Source organism: Bidens hawaiensis, unplaced genomic scaffold (genome assembly GCF_021521415.1).
Source record: "Bidens hawaiensis isolate Kalapana, Puna unplaced genomic scaffold, B.hawaiensis_p1.1 tig00014404_1, whole genome shotgun sequence".
Lineage (NCBI taxonomy): Eukaryota > Viridiplantae > Streptophyta > Magnoliopsida > Asterales > Asteraceae > Bidens > Bidens hawaiensis.
The window spans coordinates 89,249-111,257 of record NW_027492246.1 but is presented as its reverse complement, the minus strand read 5'-3'; the positions used below and the strand labels follow the sequence as shown (position 1 = coordinate 111,257).

Genomic DNA, 22,009 nt, shown 5'->3' with positions numbered 1-22,009 from the left:
TCCGACACAACGCGCTGCGAATCATCTAGCATATATTACATGAAGTAAAAAACACAAAATGTAGCAAGAAGAAGAAGGTCTTATATCCGAGATGAGCAAACTTAGGGTGTCAATCATGTCTGGTTGGTGGGTTGACAAGTTGATGGGTTTCGGGTTGACTGGTTGGCGTGCTAAGATTCTTCGACCTTAACCAACCCATATATTTATTCGTGTCATGTCATACAGACCTATTTAAATTTATGTCGTGTTCGACTTGTGTTTCAGGTTAACCCATTCTACGTTCATTGACGAATATGAATAATACCCGGTGACTTTTAGCAATTTAAACAATTAATTATTTCCATTCATATAAAACATTTTAGTAATTTGTAATAGATCTAATCGTTTTTTTCGTATTTATCTCTCATTTTCAATTAACAAACTTCGGTTTACATATTTAACACAAGATTAAAACAAATGAATTGAGATAATAAGAGAATAGACAGAACTAAAATAAAAAGCATAGGAAGTGAAGAGTAGATAAAAGTCATTTAAAATTAAAAAAAAATAGTTACTTTTAAAAGTTAATAGATATATGAAAAACTAAAAATCCAAGTATTTAACTTTAAAATATAACACTTTTTTCTTCTTTTTTTTTCTTTGAACGGCTAAATATTTGCACACTGTTAGGTTTGAACCTCGTATTTAACACCCTAACAATCTTAACAGCCCACCAAAGTGATATATATATATATATATTAACCAGGCGTGCTTACGTTGACCTGTTTATGAAAACGAATCATGTCAGCGGACCCAAAACGACAAAACCTATAATTTTTTCATGTCGTGTTTCGGGTTGAGACAGGAATTATGGTTCCTAACCAAACTTATCTTAAATTACTTTAATTTTGTTATATTTTATCCTTTTTAGCGTCAAATATATATCTTAACTCATTTACACATACACACCCAAACAAGTATAGTTAACTATTTGCTAAAATAATGGTATACTAGGGTAATAACCCGTGTTACACACGGGTGGAAAACATATCAATAAACAATATAAAATATAAACTACGTATTCAGTCAAAACAAATATTTGACATAAGCTTTTTACCCTCAAATATCTAAAAGATGTTAAACTATGTCTATAACATAAAAAGAAAACACTTTATAAATAAACAATGCAATAAATAAGAAATAATATAACATAAATAAACCATTAGACCTGAAAAAAAAAAATAAAAGTTAATATCATTGATTAAAATTTTGTTGTGAATATGTGAAAATTAGATTTATGGAAGGTTGATAACATGGAAGCCTATGTAAACAACCTAAATGAATGACATGTAGACAAAATTGTGTTGTTTTAATATATTAGTTAGATTAATCATTAATCATCAACACTATTTATTAATAGTCAGATTATATACACATTATTGAAACCAAGGATTGACGTTTAGTGCAACATTATTGATCAATCATTTAAAATTTATCTTATTCGTTTTCTTTTTTCAAACGTTCCGTACGACTTTGTCTAATTGTCTTTGTATCGGGTTGAAATAATTTACAAAATAATACTTTTGCTATGGAATGAAACTATGGCTATAACTCAAAGTAATTAAACTGTAAATGTTAAAATACATAAATGTCTATATATCATAGATAAAGGGTGATAACATTTGGTTTTATATGGATGCTTAATATCGTAGTCGAGATGATATTTCTCTTTCTAGAGATTGATTCATACGTCTCTAGACGTACATTAACACACACATATATATATATATATATATATATATATATATATATATATATACCCTAATTGAGACAATGGATCTCTTTCTTACTATTAGTCTCTCAACATACAGACATATTCAAACGATGCATAATTTCTACGATCAACAATAAACCTTAACACACAGTCACACAAAACTGTCATTCATCAATAAAAAAATGGCTAAAACATATAAAACAAGCGAGACGATCTTTATATCTCAAAACAAATCCGTCCCTACATACACAGCTTCCTTGTGATTTTACTAAACCACATTATCAGAAAAATAATATAATAGTGTGTAGGATTAAGTTAATGTGAAAAGTGACCCTAGTGCGAGAAATGCTTCCAACCAATCATATGATTTTTATGTTTAATTAAATAGAAAAGCATGTTAGTAAATTTCAATCTTTTGTTTTTAGGTAACTAATAAAAATACCATGAGTTTCAAATAATAATTTTACTTTTATTTATATATTATATTTGTCAAATTTTTATTTCTGGTAATTACTAATATATTTTTTAGGAAGTTTCAATTTATACTATTTTTTTCTTTCTAATTTCTTTATATTCTTTAATTGTTCATTAGCTATCATTCTAAATTTAATTTGACAATGTTCAACTTGATAAAAAAAAAAGTCATAAGCAAGTCACTAGCACTTCATCAAATTATCAAATTGTATGTATGAAGCATGTGTTTAGTCTTAGATCCATTCGTACGTGTAGCTTTCATCCCTTCATCTAATATGTGTACTATTCTATTTATTTATGTCTTGCCTCATAGTTATTATTATGCCTACATATGTATAAATAACCCTACATAATAATAATATTATTATTATTATTATTATTTTGAGTCGTATTCATGTAACATCCTACACATGATTTAATGTTATCCTACCCATACATTTTTATGTCTATTTAAATACTAATAACCCTACATATAATAAATAGTAAATGTGTAGGCTTTGTTTAAATCTATGCTGTCGATATATCACATCAGTGATATATCGGTTATTGGTCCCTTGGCGATATATAAGTCAGAATATCAGTTCGGAATATCGGTACCGATAATATCAACGATATTGACCGATATTTGATCGATTTTGGACTAATATTTGACGGATATATCACTGATATTCCTGATATCAGTATTTTAAGTCTTAATTATCAACTTTTAGTGTTCAATTTTATTGTTTTAAGTCTTAATCAATTCTTACTTGTTACGATTGTTAGTGTTTTGCAATTTACAAAAGGTTAATTTGTTAATGGTAGGAGACTATACTGAATATTAGTGTCAAATTGCTATATATATATGAATTGTACATGATATTAAAATTACCGATATCTCACTGCAATAACCGATATCTCAGATATCGGTCCTTGACCGATATCCGATATTTTTCTGCATTAACTGCTTAGGTTCAAATTATGTAGATAATAACCCTACATGTAAATATTAAATGTGTGGGCTTTTTTAAAGTATGTATGTAGATATATAAATATCCATTCCGGTTCTTTATAATTCAAAACCTACATAAAAACATCATATACTTAAACTAAGTTATATAACTTTTATCTTGAGAAATGTACAAATAACTAAAGTAATTATTATAACATAAGTATAATTATTAATACTAACTTATGAACTAGAGTAATTATTATTATATTATTTTATTTTTTATAACATAATTACTCTATTTGAAAACTGTAACTACACTAGTTATTTATATATTTAGTAGATTAATTTTATTTGTATCGAGTCTCACCCCTAACGAACGAAAAAAACATGTGACCATCACCAACTAATGAACAATACCTCGCCTACTGCCATGTCGGCAACTATTGAAATGCCATTTTGTTTATTGATTTTTTAAATGTGTTTAATTTATGTAATAAATTAAATTGGTTTGATATATGTCTTGTCTAATACCTAAATTAAAAACAAAAACGGAAAATAAGAGAAGATTTTGTAATAAAATGTAATTCTTTTATATAAGTTTGTATACTTTTTTTTTTGTAAAAATATAAATTTAAAGCATTAATATATGAAAGATTCAAAAATAAAAAACCTTTCGGGTCAAATGGGTCGCGTTCGGATTAACCCGTGAATATACAGGTCGTGTCGGGTTCACGTGTCTAACATAATTTTTGGGTTCGAGTTAAATATTCAGGTGTGTGTCCGGTTAAACCTGCCAAACCATGAACACAACCCGATGTTTGGTTGCATAAAGTTATATGGTAATGTACACACCTTTTTATATAACATCACCGTACATTCGTACTTGTAGAACCTGTTGGACTTAATGGGTCATGTTATGATTAATGTCAGTTGATGTGTTTATCGGTTTAATTTACAAGGCATAACTTCATGTGATGTGATGAAGTAAGGTAGGCCCAAACAGCTCTAGGCAGAAAGCCCAAGCTCAAAAGGTACGGAAAAGGGCCCAGAAAAACCAGCCCAATCTAGGCAGGCTAAGCAGAGTTGAAGAGGTCACAAAAAACCCGAACCCAATAAAAACCAGGAGCTGGGTTTTTATACCCAGGCTTTTAATACCTGAACCCGTAACCGACCATACCCGTAGGGTACGGATAGGGTATAGATTTAAGTACCAAAACCCGTACCTGTAACCGGACCCAATTTGTAAGCGGTAATACCCGAAAACCAGACCCGTGTTTTGCCAATACCAGAAACCGGGTTCAAATGCACGATCTATACCCAAAAAACACCTGAAAAATACCCGAAAAATAACTCAAAAAGTGCATCCCTTTAAAGAAACCCAATCTATACCTGAAAAAAAAACTCCATAAAAACCAGAAAATAGGGTTTTTTTTCAATATCCGGAAATAGGCTATTCAAATACCCAGTTCTATACCCGACCCAAACCCGATGCATAGGGTATGGTTTTTAGAGACAGTACCCAGACCCGAACCCGACCTGGGTATTGCCAATACCCGGTCATACCCGAGCCCGTGTTAGAAAAACCTGATTTGTGCACCTCTTGTTATAAGGAAAATCCGGAAATTAGTGAAGTAAATCAGTTTGGAAAAAAAATTATAGAAAGAGCCATTTATTAGTATTTGTCTTGGGCACTGAAAACCTTGAAGAAGACTCTGATGCAACTCCCAGCTCCATCATGGCTACACTAAAAGTGTGAATCTATTAGTCAATATGGCCCTTGTAACAAATGAGTGAGTGAGATAGTACATAGTTGGTGGCACCCTTTGTACTCCTAATGTTACATGTTCTTACCATTCCTTTTAATCTTTCAAGATATATAAAATTAAAAAAAAAAAAAAATGGTTAGGCATCCAAACATGTTCAAGTGCTGGAGTGATGCGGTAAATGCTATAACATATAGCCGCGAAGTGAGTCTTTATGGCGAGATCAATCCGTGCTACTACATGCATCAACTACATATTATATTTAGATTTGAAGAGAACCAAATATATGTGATACTTTGTATCTATGCCTATGAACTAGAGTAGATATGAGAGTGCTAAAGTCCTGTGAAAAGAGGCGAGAAGAGAAGCATATGAGGGGGATTGTCCTCCTTTGGATCGTACTACGAGTGATACAGCTAGTTTTGGTTAAATTTTGCCATAAGGGCATCATCCGTAGTGGAGCCATGGCAAGATGAAACACTCAAAAAAGCCGTTTACGTCACTGACATGTAGGTATGGACTTTTTTCAATGTGGCGTGTAATGGTTTTTACTTTTTAGATGATTAGGAGGATGACTTTGGAGTTAAGATTCTAACATGTCATCTTTAATGTTTTATTCTACAAAGAGACGTCCAATGAAACGACAGTAAAGGGCCAGGCTCGGGACGGCATCTAAACCTGATAGTTGGACCTGAAAGAATAAATATGCAAGAGGGATAGTCGCATACAGGTATGGCGTATGAGATAGCTGAGTTTAAAAACAACTTATTGACTTAAGTTCTTTTCAAAAAGTCAGGATATATGGCTTTTAGAAAACAATTTTTAACTTTATCAAAAAGCTAAAATAAAAATGACTTTTGTGGTTGCCAAACACTTTTTTAACTTATAGACATTTGAAAAGATCAAGTAAGTCAATAAGTTGTTTTCAAACACAATCCCAAACCTTTGCATTTGAGATAATAGAGTAATGTACTAATCTATTAATTCTTTAGTTTGTTATATAAAAGCTATAATGCCAATAAATGTATTTGAAAATCCCAACACGTAAGTTCTAACAAACTAACGAGCATACTCAGTACCCAACATCTAATTAGCTAACGGGTACCTGACGAGTATGTGGCACGGTTTTACACCGAAGAATCAAGATTACCGATACCCTGACATTGCAATCTCTAAAAGTTAGCCCAAAATATGAACTTAAAGCACCCCAACAAAGATCTCAAAAAATGCAACATAACCAAATTCCAAAGATTTTTTTTGTTAAAAAAGAATCACAAAAAGTAACCCCAAAAAAAAATGATCTTTCAAGAAACATGTTCATTTTACAATCCAACCATTCAGAATCATCACTTTACATTCTTTTTTTATCATAAAGATCAGCTTAAACAATGCTATGGTTGTTATCTTTGCATTATTCCACATACCTGCATGCTGCATCCAACAAAACATAACCACCTTGTCAAAACAGTTACTTTCGTACAAGAGTGAACACTTTTGGCACTAAAGATTGAATCTTTATTGCAAGTGATGAGTGGTCATGTCATAAAAACCAAATTATTTTAAAAGCAGTCCAATTGTTGTATAAAGTATAAACAAATAGTTTTGTGCAATAAAAATTTGGGCTTAAAATGAACTGAACGTTCGGCGAAAAGTTTGTTTATGATCGTTCATATAATAACTGAACGAACACGAACAGAGGCCATATTCGTTCAGTTGTGATCGTGAGCGTTCGATAATGTGACCGTTTACGTCCTTTTACGTTCGTTAATGTTTGTTTGTTCATTAAAGATTTTTAAGCAAAATTATTAACTACAAAACCAAAATTTATGAGTATTACGTAATAATTTGTGCGTAAAATTAACGTATGAATATGAATTTTTTTAAGAAAAAAATAACAACCCAAAATTGGTAGCCAGGCCGAGCCGTTGACATTAACCATTCTTGGTTAGCCGAATCAAATAAAAATATTGTTTGTGTTCATTTGGTTCGTTCGTTTGTGTTCGTGAATCGTTCACGAACAAGTTCACTTAATGAATGAACATGAACAAGAAATTTCGTTCTGTTTGCTGTTTGTGAACCGTTCATTTGTCTGATAAAATCTTAACAAACGAACATGAACAAGGCCTTGTTCAGTTCGGTTCGTTTACAGCCCTAATAAAAAGACAATTTGGGCGACTTTTGACCCGTTTGTTTGTTTGACTTTAATAAACAAACGGGTCAACATTACCACCTCCAATTACAAAAGACTTAAGAGTAAAACAAACTTACAATCAACCAAAATTTACGCCCCGAAGTACTGCATGAGGTCAAGGTCATCATCAAGCAGATAATCAAAATCTGTATCCAGTGAAGTTGTTGCATTGATCCCAAGATCAAACCGGCTATTAAACCCGCCAAAGTCTAGTGACAAACTATTAATCGATGCTTCAAAGTGATTATCAACGGGTCTATCATGCCCGTTATGAAACCCGTCTTTTACAAGATTTTGCATACCTTCTTGACCTGGTATTGCATGAGGGTTTTCAATCTGGAACCCGTTAACGGGCTGTTGACCTTCAATCGGTGGAGTATAAAGATGGTATGGAGCCATATGATGGACCCCACTTGACCGATATTCGATTTGTTCTTGAATCGGTTGATACAGTAGCATGTCGTTAGCGGGTATCTGAGCATCGGGTGCGGGTCCGGTTTCAACCAATGGAGGCCCGACACCTGTCAGTGCATGGTTTTCTTGTATGCTTTCTTGAATCGGGAAATCGGTTAACGATACACCGATTTGGTTTATATCAGGCACTTCATCTCTTGGCCCGTATGATGTCGTTTGTTGCTGAGTTGGCTTTCCCTTTTCTCGTTTTCTCTTCTTATCGGGCCGGGCTGGCTTTTTATCGACACGTGGCGGTGGCAGTGCTTCACGGTCTTTAGATGAAACCGAGGCCCGCCCGTCTTCAATGCCGTCAACATCATAATCACTATCGAAACTATCCGAAGGTCGGTTTTTATCAAGACCGCCACCCGAAGGTGTCTCGGTTATCGCCGAGCCACCATTATCGCCGCTAGATTGTCGGATTAACGACTCCTCGCGGCTTAAAACACCCAACCAAATCGAGCTTTCTTTAGCAGTCATCTTATCTTGTAAACACTTTGATTGGCGGACCAACCGTCTAATTTTAGCAATGTTCGGTGACATATGTTTAATAACCGCAGTAAGCACACCGACTTTCCATATTTTCTTTAAATCATGAGGCTTTTTGTAAGGCGGTGATTGACCCTTTGGAAGTGCTAATCTAATCCACCAATCTTCATTGCCTGCGGGCCACCACGGTGGCGGTGTTCCTTTCTCTAACGGGAACTTTCGTTGTGGCGGGTCACAATGTTGCATTAATGATGATAAAAGCGAGCCCAATGTAGCATCTTGTAAATCTTGAAGAATAGCATTCGAGTTCCCGTTTTGACACCCGACACCTTGTTTGGAAACGCAGTCAGTGTCGTATTTCGTAATCGCTGCAGGCCCGTTTTTGTCAAACTTAACTTTTTCTTTCCACCAGGCCCGTAAGTTATCAGACGACCCGCCAACAGGCTTACCCTTTTCAGGAATGATCCCATAAACGAACCCGCGGGCTTTGCAGACTTCCATAAGCTTCAACATGTACTTCAAGATCCCGTCTTGAGCCCGTGACATCTTTTTCCTACGCGCTTGATCACTCGTTTGTTTCGCCTTTTGCTTTTCTGCAGCTTGTTGTGCTAATATCTTTTGTCTCTCTTTAAGTCTTTTAAGCTTAATCCGATCCTTCCACATCCGTCTTTCAAGCTCTTCAGCATCAATTTCTTCATCACTTACATCTTTTTCTGTTATATTTTCGCACCTTATATCATCACCTTCGATGTCTGAACCGTTATCCAACCCGTTCGTATCAATCATATAATCCTCCATCATGATTCAGACGTACCGATTATTCAATATTCAATCCAAATGAATTACAAAACCCCGTTTCTCAGAGCAATTTCATCGAACACTTGGCATGCACTAAACTTCCCGAAATTCAGATCTTTAATCAAGACAACAAACTAGTTAAACCCAATACGTCTAACTGATTAACTCGTCACCGAAGCCACAATCTCTAAACTCTGCACAAAATCAAGCTCCAACTCGTTCAAATTGAATCTAATTTCAATAACCTAATCAAAGTTTCAATCTTCATTACAATTAAAACCTAAAGTTAACAATTTAATCGAAAGACTAGCGAGATTCAAGACACGGGTGATGCAGAAACCGATACCTGGTTCAACCGAAACGAATAACAAAAACAAGTCTCTCAGAGGCATTTCATCGAACACTTGGCATGCACTAAACTTCCCTAAATTCAAATCTTCAATTGAATCAAATAACAGTTAAACCGAACACATCAAACCGATACATTCATCTCAATATCATCAATCTCCTAACTCCGCAAAAACCCACGCCCCAATTCGTTCAAAATGAATCTAATTGATCGAATAAAGTTTCAATCTTTTTACAATTAAAACGTGAATTGAATAAATTAAACGAAGAATTAGCGAAATTGAAGACATGGGTATTGTAGAACTCGATACCTGGTGTCAATTAGTTGCAAAATCTTGGAAAATTGAATGATTTTTGGAACCCTAGAAAGTATGGGGGTGGAGAAGAAGGGGGTAGGGGTAATTTAGGAATATATGGAAGATGTGAGCTGAGGAGCCATTTATGAATTTTGTTGTGTACATCGTATCTGGGCCACTATCAGTTTGAGGTCAAAAGATAATGTAAAAAGTTTGATTTTTTTTTTTAAAGAAATATAAAGATATCAAGAAAACTTTTGCTTCTACAAGGGTTTTAAAAAGTTTTACTTGGGGAAGACTATCATTTTTTTATATCTCATCCTTCCTATATTAACGAAGAGAGGGGCGGCCTCATTAAAGTGAAATCGGGTACCTATACCTGTTAGTCAGCTACGTTGTCGTTGTTAACCTATTGCCTAATTCGAGTACCATTTTTCGTGGACTACTACCTGATTTGTTTGGACAAGAAAGAGATTGCATGTGTTGTGGAGAGAGGGGTTACGCTGTGTTCCCGAGTTGTTTTGGAAATGAAAGGAAAGAAAAAAATTTCCTTTTCATTCTACTATTTTCTTTTCATTTCATTTTCACCTTCCTTCCAATTTGAAAAGAAAAACTTCCCTTTCATTTTACTCTTCAAATATCATCCTTTTCTTTCTTTTCTTTAATGAATCTCTCGAACACCATTTTTTTACCTTTCTTCTTTTAAATGAAACTCAGGAACACGGCGTATTGTTTTTAGTTTAATTGATTTTAGGGTAGTTTAAAATAAAATGATATGGGATTAGTGGGGAAGGGGATACCTTGACTCCTCCCCTTTTGCCCTAACAATTGCTTTGCTATAAATAAGATTTGACTGGATTTTTGTTTTTTAATAATTACCAAATAGGGTTGGCTTAAAAGAAAAGGAAAAAAACCTATAAAGGTTTCGAGTTAAGTTTTACATCAATCGACTCGTATCCTCATTCCGATCAAAAACCCTAAAAAATTAGTTTGAAATTCGGGAAAAAAATATATAACGTTGTTAAGTCATTTTTAACGAGAACCATTGGTGACCAACTTTTTTAAATTTGAAACCACTAGTAGTGATAAACTGACTTGAGATTGTCATCGGCCTATATTAGTTAATAGGGATTACTAAAATCTAATAACATTTTAAGTAAAAGATAATATAACTCAAAGTGTATAATTATAGTTGTTTTTCTTGTAAAATTTTGAAAAAGTTTAGGATACAAACATAATATAGTCCTAAAAATTTGAGGGTCCCGCATAAAATAGGTGCTTTCAGTTTTTACTAACGTGATGCAAATGATACATTTATCTATAATTAATTTTTATTTAACAATTTTAACATTTTTTTTTATACAATTAGCTGTATTCATATATCCCCCGCTTATGGCCTAGTGGTAGGAGACTTGGGTTTTCCAGTGGAGACTCAAGTTCGAATTTCACTTGTGTCACATTTGAGTGAATATTGGCAATGATAGATTTTAGCTAGGCTTTATGCAAAGGTTATCAGTTCGAATCCTGAGTCCACCCGGGTTTTCGTCCAACCGCCTGTTACGCCAGAGAGTTATGCTCTTGTGGTGGCATCACGGCTGTCAAGTGCCGGGGGAACGCCCAAGCCAAACTCTGAAGCCAGCGTGGGCCCGGTTAAAACAACATAGTCTGGTCAGAATGCGGTAGCCTAAATAAAAGAAAGTCGCCGTTCTAAAAAAAACTGTATTCATATAGTGCATAAATCATAATACAAGCAATGTGAATGAAAATTAATTTTAGGTAGTTCATAATTAATATATGATTTAAAAATATGCGATAGCATTAATTCATTTTCAACTTTAGGTAGCAAATCTTTTCGTTTATGTACTTTTAATAAATTTTTTACTATAACTAGTTTTAGTGTCCGTGTCATACACGTGATAATTCAAATTATAAAATTACAAGTAAAACAAATAATTACACAACGTATATGAAAAAAAATATATTACATCTACATTTGTATCTATACTATGTGTACATAAATTGATTTTATTTATATCACAAAATTATTTTTTTAATAAACTTAATAAAAAAAATGCTCGTGCAAAAATGTACCCGAGAATGCTTCTTTCTATTGAAAAATTCATTCTCGATGTCATATATGTATAATTGAAAGAATTTTGGTTATGAACCAATTTATGAAATAAGACCTCTCATAAGATAGTAGTTCTAACCACTCAGCCTAAATACAAAATAAACGTTAACTTTATTAATATATTTCTCAATTTACCACGCATCAAAGGAAAGTAGAACATTAAATTATAACGATGAATGTCATTCAAGAACTATGTTTTTTTGAGCTACACCATGAAAAAGATTTTAATAAGTTTCAGATAGCTTCTCGACTTGGTCATAATGACAACAGAAAAAATAACATGCTAACCCATTCAATTTTGTGAATATTTTGTTTCATTTGAGCATATTTTTGCATAATATGCTTTCCATACAACGTTTTGATCACCATTGAAGTAATAGTTAATATTAACATAAATATTTCAATTTGATAAAAGTTAAAATCATTGATAGGCAATCTTTTATTAAATTTTAGTAGTTGAAGGAATAATAGTCAATTTGTCAAATCCTGAACCTTTTGATTAATTCAAAAAATGCCTTTAAAAATAAATTTGAAACCCGAATCATGTATAAAATTCTAACTTTCATAATTTTTAACATTTTCAAGTCAACACTTTGAACCCATATCAAATTTGACAATAAATCTAGTTTGCATTCTCAAACTTTTAAAAATAATCAAAAATTTCATTTTTGACCCGTAACAAATTTTGACTTAAATGTAGTTAACTTGTACCAAACAATCTATTTACCAACTTTTGACCCATAAAATCAAATTTAAGTTTCACAACAAACCCGAAACAATTTTCATTTGAGAAACATAATTTGTTGTTGATTTTTGGAATTCACTAAGTATTTTGAAATATAAAGTAAAATAATATGTTAATATTTATATTTATAAAAATATATAGATATTATATAAATATAGTGTAAAAGGAAAGTGAATAATAATTGATCTATTACATATATATTAGTTTTGGAGGAAAAAAATTGTGAAAATTAATCAAAGGATGATAAGTGTCCACATTTATTTTACTTTATTAGAATAAGTAGATATGTCTTTTACATTTCACAGATTAAATTAATAGAAAAATAACTAACGAAAGTGTAAATTAAAGATAAAACCGGTTGTAATGTGTTTCTATCGATGTTCGTAGAAATGAGGTTACAACATAAAAGTGATGACGTATATAATAATAGACTTGTTTAATCGCTTCTATTGTTTAGAAATATCTACATTCGATAGTTAAGACTGGTGCCTATACGAATAGTTTCAAAATGTAACAAAATTGTGGCATACACATGTAGTTGAAATAGGTCAATAATATACAATTTGGAGAAATTGATGTGTAAGACACAATAATATTGTTGTTTAAACATGTTCAATAACTTAAGGTAACACAAGTCAGCAATTTTAGTCAAGTTTATGGTCTTTAAGTTGAAGAATTGAACCTTGTTTGGACTGAGTTGAGTATGGACTTCTAAAAATACACTTGTACACATTCAACACTTTTGACCAATTTAAAATGGGCCTATTGGATAATGAATATAAAATGATAGCCTGTAAGGTTAAAACAGGTTGGTTGGCCCAACCCAGAAACACTTCTTTATTTTTTAGTTATTTTAAAGTTTTTTTTAACTGATTAGCAAGTCACATAATTATCTAATTATAGACATAAGATAAAAATTGGATGGTCGGTGCCACAGAGTTTTAAGCCGTACACATTTTTGAGTTTTTTAATCAACTATTTGGCTGGTTTAAGAATTTGTTAGGTTGCCTTGGTGGTTGGTGTTGAAGTTTTAAAGATTGTTTCTTAAGTGCACATGTAGTCTCGAAACCCCGTTATAACCGGTTTTTTTGTTGCTACTTTCACAAAATCCTTCATCTAAATTTCTGTTAGTCTTAATAACGTTTTAACAGGCATCATACATTTTTAAAGCAAATTATATGTACAGATATTAGCTAGGTTAGCATTTGATTTGATGAACTAAATTATTTTTTTGTTCTACTTTTGATACTGTAACGAAATTAACCGACATTGACCGAATTCATTGTTTTTTTGTTTTAACGATGTTTTTTTTTTTGTTTTAACTACGTTCGTCTATATTTGGGCCAACGTTGACGAATTTATTTTTTGGGTTTTACTTTCATTAATGTGACGAACCTAACCGATACTAATCGAATTTGTGTCGCTTTAATAATACGTTTACAAATCTTTTTTTGGATTTATTCAAGCTGTTGTAGCTATGCGCCCTACCATTCTATCGTTTAGTAATTTATTTTTTGTTTTTAGTACCGGTACGTATACCGAACGAATTCGTGTCGCTTTGATAATACGTTATACAAGTTATACGTGTGTTGTCGATATTGTTTTGAGAGTTTATGGATTTGTTTTTTTTTTTGTTCGAGAGTCGGTGCCGTAACAAACCGAGTTGATACCAACCGAATTCACGTTGCCGCGCACAACGCGACAGTAATACAGATAAGAATTTTGGTTCCGCAAGTGGCCTATTGGCCCACTTGGCGGCACCGTATTGTTCGATTAATTTTGTTTTTGGTTCAGTTACCATAATAAATGTAATAGAGGCCGACCAAACTTTACTTTTTTTTGTTTTATTTTAGTTCTGGTACCATAACAAACTTAAAAGAAACCGACCGAGTTCACACAGACTCGCGACCTTATTTAAAGCCCATGACCGGCAACGCTCGGGTTTTACCAATGCAAATCATTTTTAGTTCCGGTGTCGTAACGTATGTAATCAAAACCGACCGAATTTGTGTTAAGTTACTGCATCAATGCTCGGGACCACAACGATTGGGTTTTACCACCACCTGGGTTTGCCAACCAAATAAATATCGTCTTAAATGTTTTGTTTTCTTATATGTTAATGTTTTTATATGTTAATTTGACGAAGTAATATTTTGGGTTTGAAAGCTCAAATTTTACCAATGTTGTCTATATCATAACGAACGCATGCGATAATGACCGAATTCGTATCGATTCATCGTCGTAATGCTCGAATTTTACCAATGTCCGTGTTTCAACGTTGTGGTTTTGCTAGCTGTCCCAGCGCAACGCGCCGGGCAGAAAAAACTAGTTAGTATAATTGAGAAGTTTGGTGCCACAAAAGTTTTTTTAATGTTTTATTAGTTTAGCTTTATTTATATGTAAATCATTTTGTCATTTACAATTCTTATAACTTGACATGTTGGTGGTTGTTGAGTTGTTAGTTCTTAGAAATATAGGAGAGTATGCAAGTTGAAGACCCATCTCCAGCAATCTTTTGATAATTTATTTTTGGTTATGTGGAGACCTTTCTTTGAATTTTTTTTTATTTTATTTGTTTATTTGAAATTATTATCTAGGTTTATTTCCGATACCATAACGAACATATTCGATGCATATCGAATTCGCGTCGATTCGCTGCCGCAACATCTGTGTTTTACCGACCACCTAAAAAATCGTTTTACATTATGTTGTTTTTTAGTATCATAAGCTATATGAGTGCGCTATTATACCACATTCACGTCGGATCTCCGTCTCAACGCATGCGGGTTTTTTTTTTAATATGTTAATTTGATGTTTCTAGGTATTGATGAATTATTTTTTTTGTTTAGTTCCAGTTGCGTAACCTTATATCGACTGAATTCACGTTGACTTACTGTCACAGCGCGCGTATAAACAGCCAAACACCACTAGCCCGACGCAACGCGTCAGGTAAGTCACCTAGTTTACAACAATAGGCTTAGCTTTTTTTTCTTTATAAAAAGTGATTTAGAATGTTAAGTTTTATTTTATTTAGGGGTGTGAAAGAAACTGAAAAAACCGATTCGGACCGAAAATATCGAAAAATCCACACAGAAAAGACCAAACCGAAATAAAAACCAACGGTTTGGTTTTATGTTTTTGTAAAAACCGAACTAGCGGTTCGGGTTTGGTTTGCAAGTAATAAAAACCAAAAAAACCGAACCGGATTTCAAAAATTTTATTTTTTTTTTATTTTAAGTAATTTATAAGAATTTACTAAATCTGTAACTTAAATGCTTTTGTCAAATGTATAATAGTCTATTAGTTAATAATTAACAAAATTATTTGCACCTATATTCATTATTTTCGGTCAACTTTTTTTCTGTCTAAAATTTTCAAGCTCAAATTGCAAAAACCGAAACATAATTAAAATCAAAACGAAAACCGAAAAAACCAAAACTGAACGGTTTCAAAAATCAAAAACCTGAAGTTTTGGTTTTAGCCGAAAACCACACCGAACCGCACCACGCACAACCCTAATTTTATTAACTTGAATAAATTCTTGATAACAATAAACCTACTCATTCATTTGACATGTTTCCTTGTTGGTTTAATCTTTAGCTTAACCAACCTGAATCGACCCGTTTTCTTATAAACGGGTCATAATAATCTAAGACTCGCATTCCAACAAAACTTACATACCAACCTGAATCGATCCGTTTTTATAGTTAAATCTTTCCATTTTAAAACCTAACCTTATTTTGAATTATCAACATTTGCATCCAACAACAATTAACATACAACATATTTAGCTCTCACCACAACACAACCTCTTATCTCCCAAAAAAAAAATAAAAAAATAACAAATATTCAACCAGCAGTCTTATACCTGCAAAGTACCTTGCATCTTAACACCCTATCTTGCACATAGAACCCGGGCATCACCATAACCTTAACCCAGGCCGGGTTCTGAACCCGTTGCCTATCCGCAAACACATCCTCCATAAACACCCCATCAAAGCTTCTACTCTCCTCCACCCTCAAAATCCCCAACGCGGGACTAAACGAAAACGCCAACAAATGCAACAACCATATGCACTTAGCCGCGACAAAAAACGCTTGCAGCAACTGCTCGGGCCAGACCCGAGTCCAGTTCAATGATGTAATAATCCCACTCATTTTCTGGTCACAAAACCTACTAAACTCCTCACTATAATACTTTGTCCCCTTTCTCAAAACCTCATTCCAACTCAAGTTTCTCAACGCGCAAAAAGACGAAAATTGCGCTTGCCTTTCTAGTTGCGGGTCCAATATTTTCGGCCCCCCGTTCTTTTGAAACACACAGTTTTCAAAATCTTGATACAACGACTCGTTTATTATCGCCTCCAAGTGATACAAAACCGCTCTAGAGTATTTAGAACTCAATGATATCTTATGTGGTTGAAGTATCATGTTCAAATTCTCTAGTAACACCGTGTCGCCTTCGTCGATTTGTGCTACTAATGTTTTACAAAAATGCTTAACCGATAACCTTGCTTTGGACACCACTTGCATAAACCCTTCCACCATTACCTCGTTACTAACCGGCATGTTTTCGTTATGTAAATCAACGTTTCGCGAACGATTATTATTATAATCTTTGGTTTGCAACATTGCTTGACCTAAAGCCTTCTTTAACTCTTCACAATAGTTTTCCAAATACTCCAATTTTTCCTTCAACCCATTTATTGAAGACTTCATTTTGTTAGCTTCCATTAAGGCCGCGTCCCGTCTCTCACACGCTTCGAGTAGTTCTTCCTTTAGCGCCTCAATCGACATAACACCCGAGTCTTTATAGTCTTTGTAGTCTTTGTAACATTCATCCAAGTCTCTTGGGTTAGGGGAGTTTTCCACATTATCTTTATTTTTATGTTTTTTCTTGTTTAACCGCGGAAACAACCACGAAAAGCTCATACCCGATTTGGGCTTCGAATGTGAATGGACCGACGAATGTGAATCGGTCATTGGTACTACTAAGTTAGAGTACTTATTATTATTGTTATTATTCGTGCTAAGTGTTACGGGTTTGCATTTGTTACACGATGAGATTGATCGAAAATCGCCTAGGCTATTTCTTCGTGATCTAGAGAACTCGGGTCCAGGTGAGGCTCGAAGGAGCGTAATGTGGTGGTTTGACGAGGCGATTACTGAGGTTTGATCATCGGATGGGCACGTGTGAGGGACGATGTTTACTAGCTCGGGTGGGAGTAATGTTCTTGATGACGCGTTAGGGTTTTTGTAATCGGACAAGAACCTTAAATCTTCGTTGTTAACGCCTTCGTTTACACTACATTCGTCCCAACATGATGGGAAATTTTGGGTTCTTGGTGCATCATCATAACTCTGTTAAGATCAAGGAGTATAAGACTATAAGTTGAGTTCATTCTATTAAGTAAAACACCTAAAAGTTTATTATATAAGTCGGCAAATAAATAAAAATTAACATGCTTTCTGTTTATTCTTATAAAAATATTAGAAATTTTTTTTTTCATATATTAAAGTGTTTTTGCATGCTAAATTTGAACACGATTGTAAAGTTTTTTTTATAAACAACTTGAAACCGGTACATCCAAATTGTTTTATAAAACAACTGGGATAAATATATATAACCCACGTGTGGAAAATCAATAAACATGTACACAAAGCAAATGGATGTTCTGATTTAAATTTAACGTGTAAAAGGACTTTAATATAAGAAGTTCTTTGGAGATTTTTGTGAAACAAAAGGTAAAAAATTTGAAAGTATGTTAGTTTTTTTTTTAATTATATTTTCCCTAAAAAGAAACGTAGATTGCATTAAGTTAATGGGTGTTAGGGTATTGCTACACCGCCCGTATATGATTTAACACCGTCAGACGACTGTTTTGACAGAAAAATAAATCAATTTTTAAAATTTATAAGTCAAAACGACCGTTGTGTAGTATCAGACGATTGTTCTGACCATCAGGTCAAACTTTGAAAATTAGTGGTCCAAATGGTTGATTGAACACTACCAAATTGAATATTTAAGGGTTTGTGTTTTGAGTTCATTGATGAAAATATGAATTAGTAATCATAGGTTTTACATATTTTAAATTTCTTCTGGTAAATGCACATTTGGTTCCAATGGTCTGGGACTAATTTATAACGTAGGTGTTAATTTTATAAAAGAAATAATAATAATAGATTTTTATAATAAGAGTCAAAAGTGTGTGCTGGTCCAAGTAACACATTGCACATTTGCATGCATGAAACCCTAAAAAGGTTAAATCTTTCTTTTTGAAGCAACTTTAGTCTGAAAAGTTGTGTAACAGAAACTATTAAAACTGTAACAAAACTCACTTTTTATTTTATTTAAATAAAAGAGAATCTACTTTATGATATATACATACATGTTTTTTATTTAACCCAACGTTGCAGCTAGCCTCCATACATTTGATTCCATCCGTTCGTTTTTTCTTTTTCGGAAAAACCTTAATTTTGTCAGTTTATAGAATTAATGTCAATTTTGTTAATAAATTGTGGGGTACTATAAAAAAATAATCATTTTAAAAAAGAAATGTCTAGACAAAAAATTAACAGCTACCATGGACATGGAGTTATCACTATGATCCACAGGACCACATGATCTTTCAAAAAATAAGTCCCAATTATAACATGATTCTAAACTAAGTCCTTTAAACAAATGATACGTTATAATACGATAGACAGATATTTTGTATACGATCTCTAAAAGACACAAAATCAAACAGTTTAAGCGGAATATTAGTAACAACAAGAGTTGTTTGAGTTGTGACTGAAAGGTACAAATCGAATATATAAAGCATGCCTTTAGTTCAATTTATTTTTTTACAGTCCGAGCCGATACTTCATAATTTTATTATAATATATAAATTATTGGGCCTAATGACAAGTTGGCAACTTTAGTTTCGACCTGACCTGACCTGACCCAACCCAACATGAAATTTTGTTGTTATAGATTGTCACACATTTTAATAATCAACCTAATGAGTGGATGATTCCAATTGAATTTAATTGCATTCAAAATAATTAACTTTATGATTCTTTACCTAATGCATTATTGCATTGATATATCATCTTATCCAAGTGCTTTACTAGAGTTTAGATACTTTATTATAATACAGCTTTCGTTCTAAAAAAAGATGCTCACCGGAGTAAATACGGGGTAATCCTGAGCGGAGAGTTGCGGTAGAGGAGACGCTGTGGGGAACCGAAGATGTGCGGGACTATTGCTTTGTAACAAAGCGGCATGAAGTGCCCGAAGCTCGACCGCTTTGGCAATAGCTGCCTGAATTTCCTGCTTGCTCACATCGCCCGTCGTGCACTTATCGACACTTTCGAACAATTTTGATGATTCGGGTGTTTCCGAGACCGCAGCATTGGTGGTGGTGGTGGTAGTGGTCATTTGTGGAGTGGAAAAAATAGAGAGCATATGAAGGGAGTGTATACTATATATTATATACTTATATAGTATAGTGTATTATATATTATATATTATATAGTATAGATATTATTGATATAGGGGAAAAGAATAGCGTGGGAATTAACGGTTGGATTTGGATTCCAAATGGAGAAGAGATCACACGGCCGTAGGTTTAACAAGAATCGATGACTTACTTCCAAATAGAATTTGTCATTGGTACCAATGGAATAAAAAGGAATGGGAGCATGTGAAGATGAGAGTGAGTGAGTGTGTTGTGGTTTTCTAGTGGTCGTAGATGGTGGGTTGAGTGTGAAATAACAATTTTGCCCTTTGGTTTATCAACTTATAAAGTTAGGCTAATGTTGTTTAAAGTTTAAACCTCACGTTATGTATGGGTGTTCTTCGGGTTAAAATTAGGTTTTTCGGTTTGGATTTTTTAGGTTTCATAGTTTTAAATCCAGAATCGGAACCTGACTCATCTCTCACGATTATTTTGGGTCTGAGTTATTCAGATTCGAGTTTTTTTTGGGGTCATGTTATTCATGAAGATGAGAGTGAGTGAGTGTGTTGTGTTTTTCTAGTGGTCGTAGATGACGGGTTGAGTGTGAAATGACCATTTTGCCCTTTGGTAGTTTGGTTTATCAACTTACCTAGCTAGGATAATTTTTAAGACCTTATGTTGTGTCTAGATGGTTGGGTTATGGAGGCTCGATTGGTTATGGATCTGGTTCGTTCAAAAGGCTAAATTAGTGCGGTGAATTAAAGGGGCAGACGGCCGGGTTTTAATCTATATCTAGCCCGATTATGGTTTTTTGGGCTTAACTAGATTTGTAACACTGATACGTGACTATAAATTGGAGTCTTGTACTTGTAATTCATCATTATGAGTGGCGAGAGGTGGAGAAATAAAATATATCATGGTTGCAGCCCGTTGGCGTAGGTTAGTCTAGATGATGGGTTGAGTGTATAATGACCGTATTGCCCTTTGGTTTATCTAACTTGCCTACCTAGGTTAATTTGTATAAAATTGGTGTAGATGAGATATAAAGAGTGAGACATTTTATCTAAAATTATGAATGCATTAGTTGAAGTGTTGTTTTGAGGAATATGTTTGGTGAATCAGGTTGATACAGAAATAGAAGTTTTGATTAATCTTCTAACAAGCATATCAATAAATATCAACCAAAAATGTCTTCCCTTGTGTGTGGTCCATTATCTAAATATAAGAATGTATTTAAATAATTTAACCTAAAGTCTTAAATGTGCAAACCTGCAAATATGTTATATGAATCTTCAAGTAAAATCAAGCTTAACAAAAATGATTATATGAAATGATGAGAAATATGGGGTACATCATATGATTCATACGTGACCATGGAAAGGACAACACAAGAGAATAAAATGTGGATGTTGATAAGAGAACGAGGTAGATATAGAATTATAGAAGGGTATGAAATGCAAATGTGGATGTTGATAAGAGAACGAGGTTGATATAGAATTATAGAAGGGTATGAAACGCATGGATCGTACTGCCTAAAATGTTTGAGTCCTAGCCATTGTAAAATTCTTCGGCGAAAAAATTCTCAATGACATCCTTTACCAAAATGTTAGGTTTTCTAAGCTTCAATGTCTATGTTTAGGCCTTTTCATTTTTTTAATCTTTCTATATATTGATATGTAAGTTTGTTTCTAGGTGTTAATTTGTTCTTATACTAAAATATTTAACTACAAAAACTATAATCATCTGATCAACAAAAGAATTGTTAAATGAACTGTTAATAATGTTGGTTTCAATGTCAAATTGAAAAAGAAGAAAAAGTATTTTATTCAAAATTTGAATTTTTCTTTCTTTTAAATCACATAATTTTAAAAGACACTAATATAAAATACTACTTTATATAAATTACAATATCAAAGATGTATGATATATGATTTATAAAAAGGATTGAGTTTTCTTTATATAAAAATCACAACTAACTTATATAAGTTTGATTTAACAAATGACAGACTCCGTTAGGATCTTGATTCTCACACATACACAAATAACTACAGAAAAGTAAAACGCAAGCACACAAGGATTTGTTTTGCTCAGATACGATGAATAACCTATGTCCAAAGGATGCAACCATGATAGATTATCTGCCCCTCATGCTTATGAGAAATTACAAGTACAAAATTGATAGGACACATTATGGC

The 22,009-nt window shown here is 33.2% G+C and overlaps 1 protein-coding gene and 1 pseudogene across 4 annotated transcripts; both read right to left on the bottom strand.

Annotated features, from left to right (window-relative positions):
* Positions 1–6,209: 6,209 nt before the first annotated feature.
* LOC143546597 (ETHYLENE INSENSITIVE 3-like 3 protein pseudogene) lies at positions 6,210–9,601 on the bottom strand (annotated as a pseudogene). Of its 3 annotated transcripts, none has more exons than XR_013137613.1 (3): positions 9,512–9,601; positions 7,190–9,046; positions 6,210–6,345 (listed from the first exon to the last, which is right to left on the bottom strand). The product of XR_013137613.1 is annotated as an ETHYLENE INSENSITIVE 3-like 3 protein pseudogene, transcript variant X3 (transcript). The 3 variants fall into 3 exon arrangements; XR_013137611.1 differs by lacking the exon at positions 9,512–9,601 and adding an exon at positions 9,199–9,351; XR_013137612.1 differs by lacking the exon at positions 9,512–9,601 and having other exon boundaries at positions 7,190–9,096.
* A 6,598-nt stretch (positions 9,602–16,199) lies between these two features.
* On the bottom strand, positions 16,200–19,795 carry LOC143546596 (IRK-interacting protein-like). Its single transcript, XM_077038232.1, has 2 exons — positions 19,541–19,795; positions 16,200–17,733 (listed from the first exon to the last, which is right to left on the bottom strand). Exons 1-2 carry the CDS (start codon positions 19,793–19,795, stop codon positions 16,222–16,224), a joined length of 1,767 nt encoding a protein of 588 aa, XP_076894347.1. The 3' UTR covers positions 16,200–16,221.
* Positions 19,796–22,009: the final 2,214 nt, after the last annotated feature.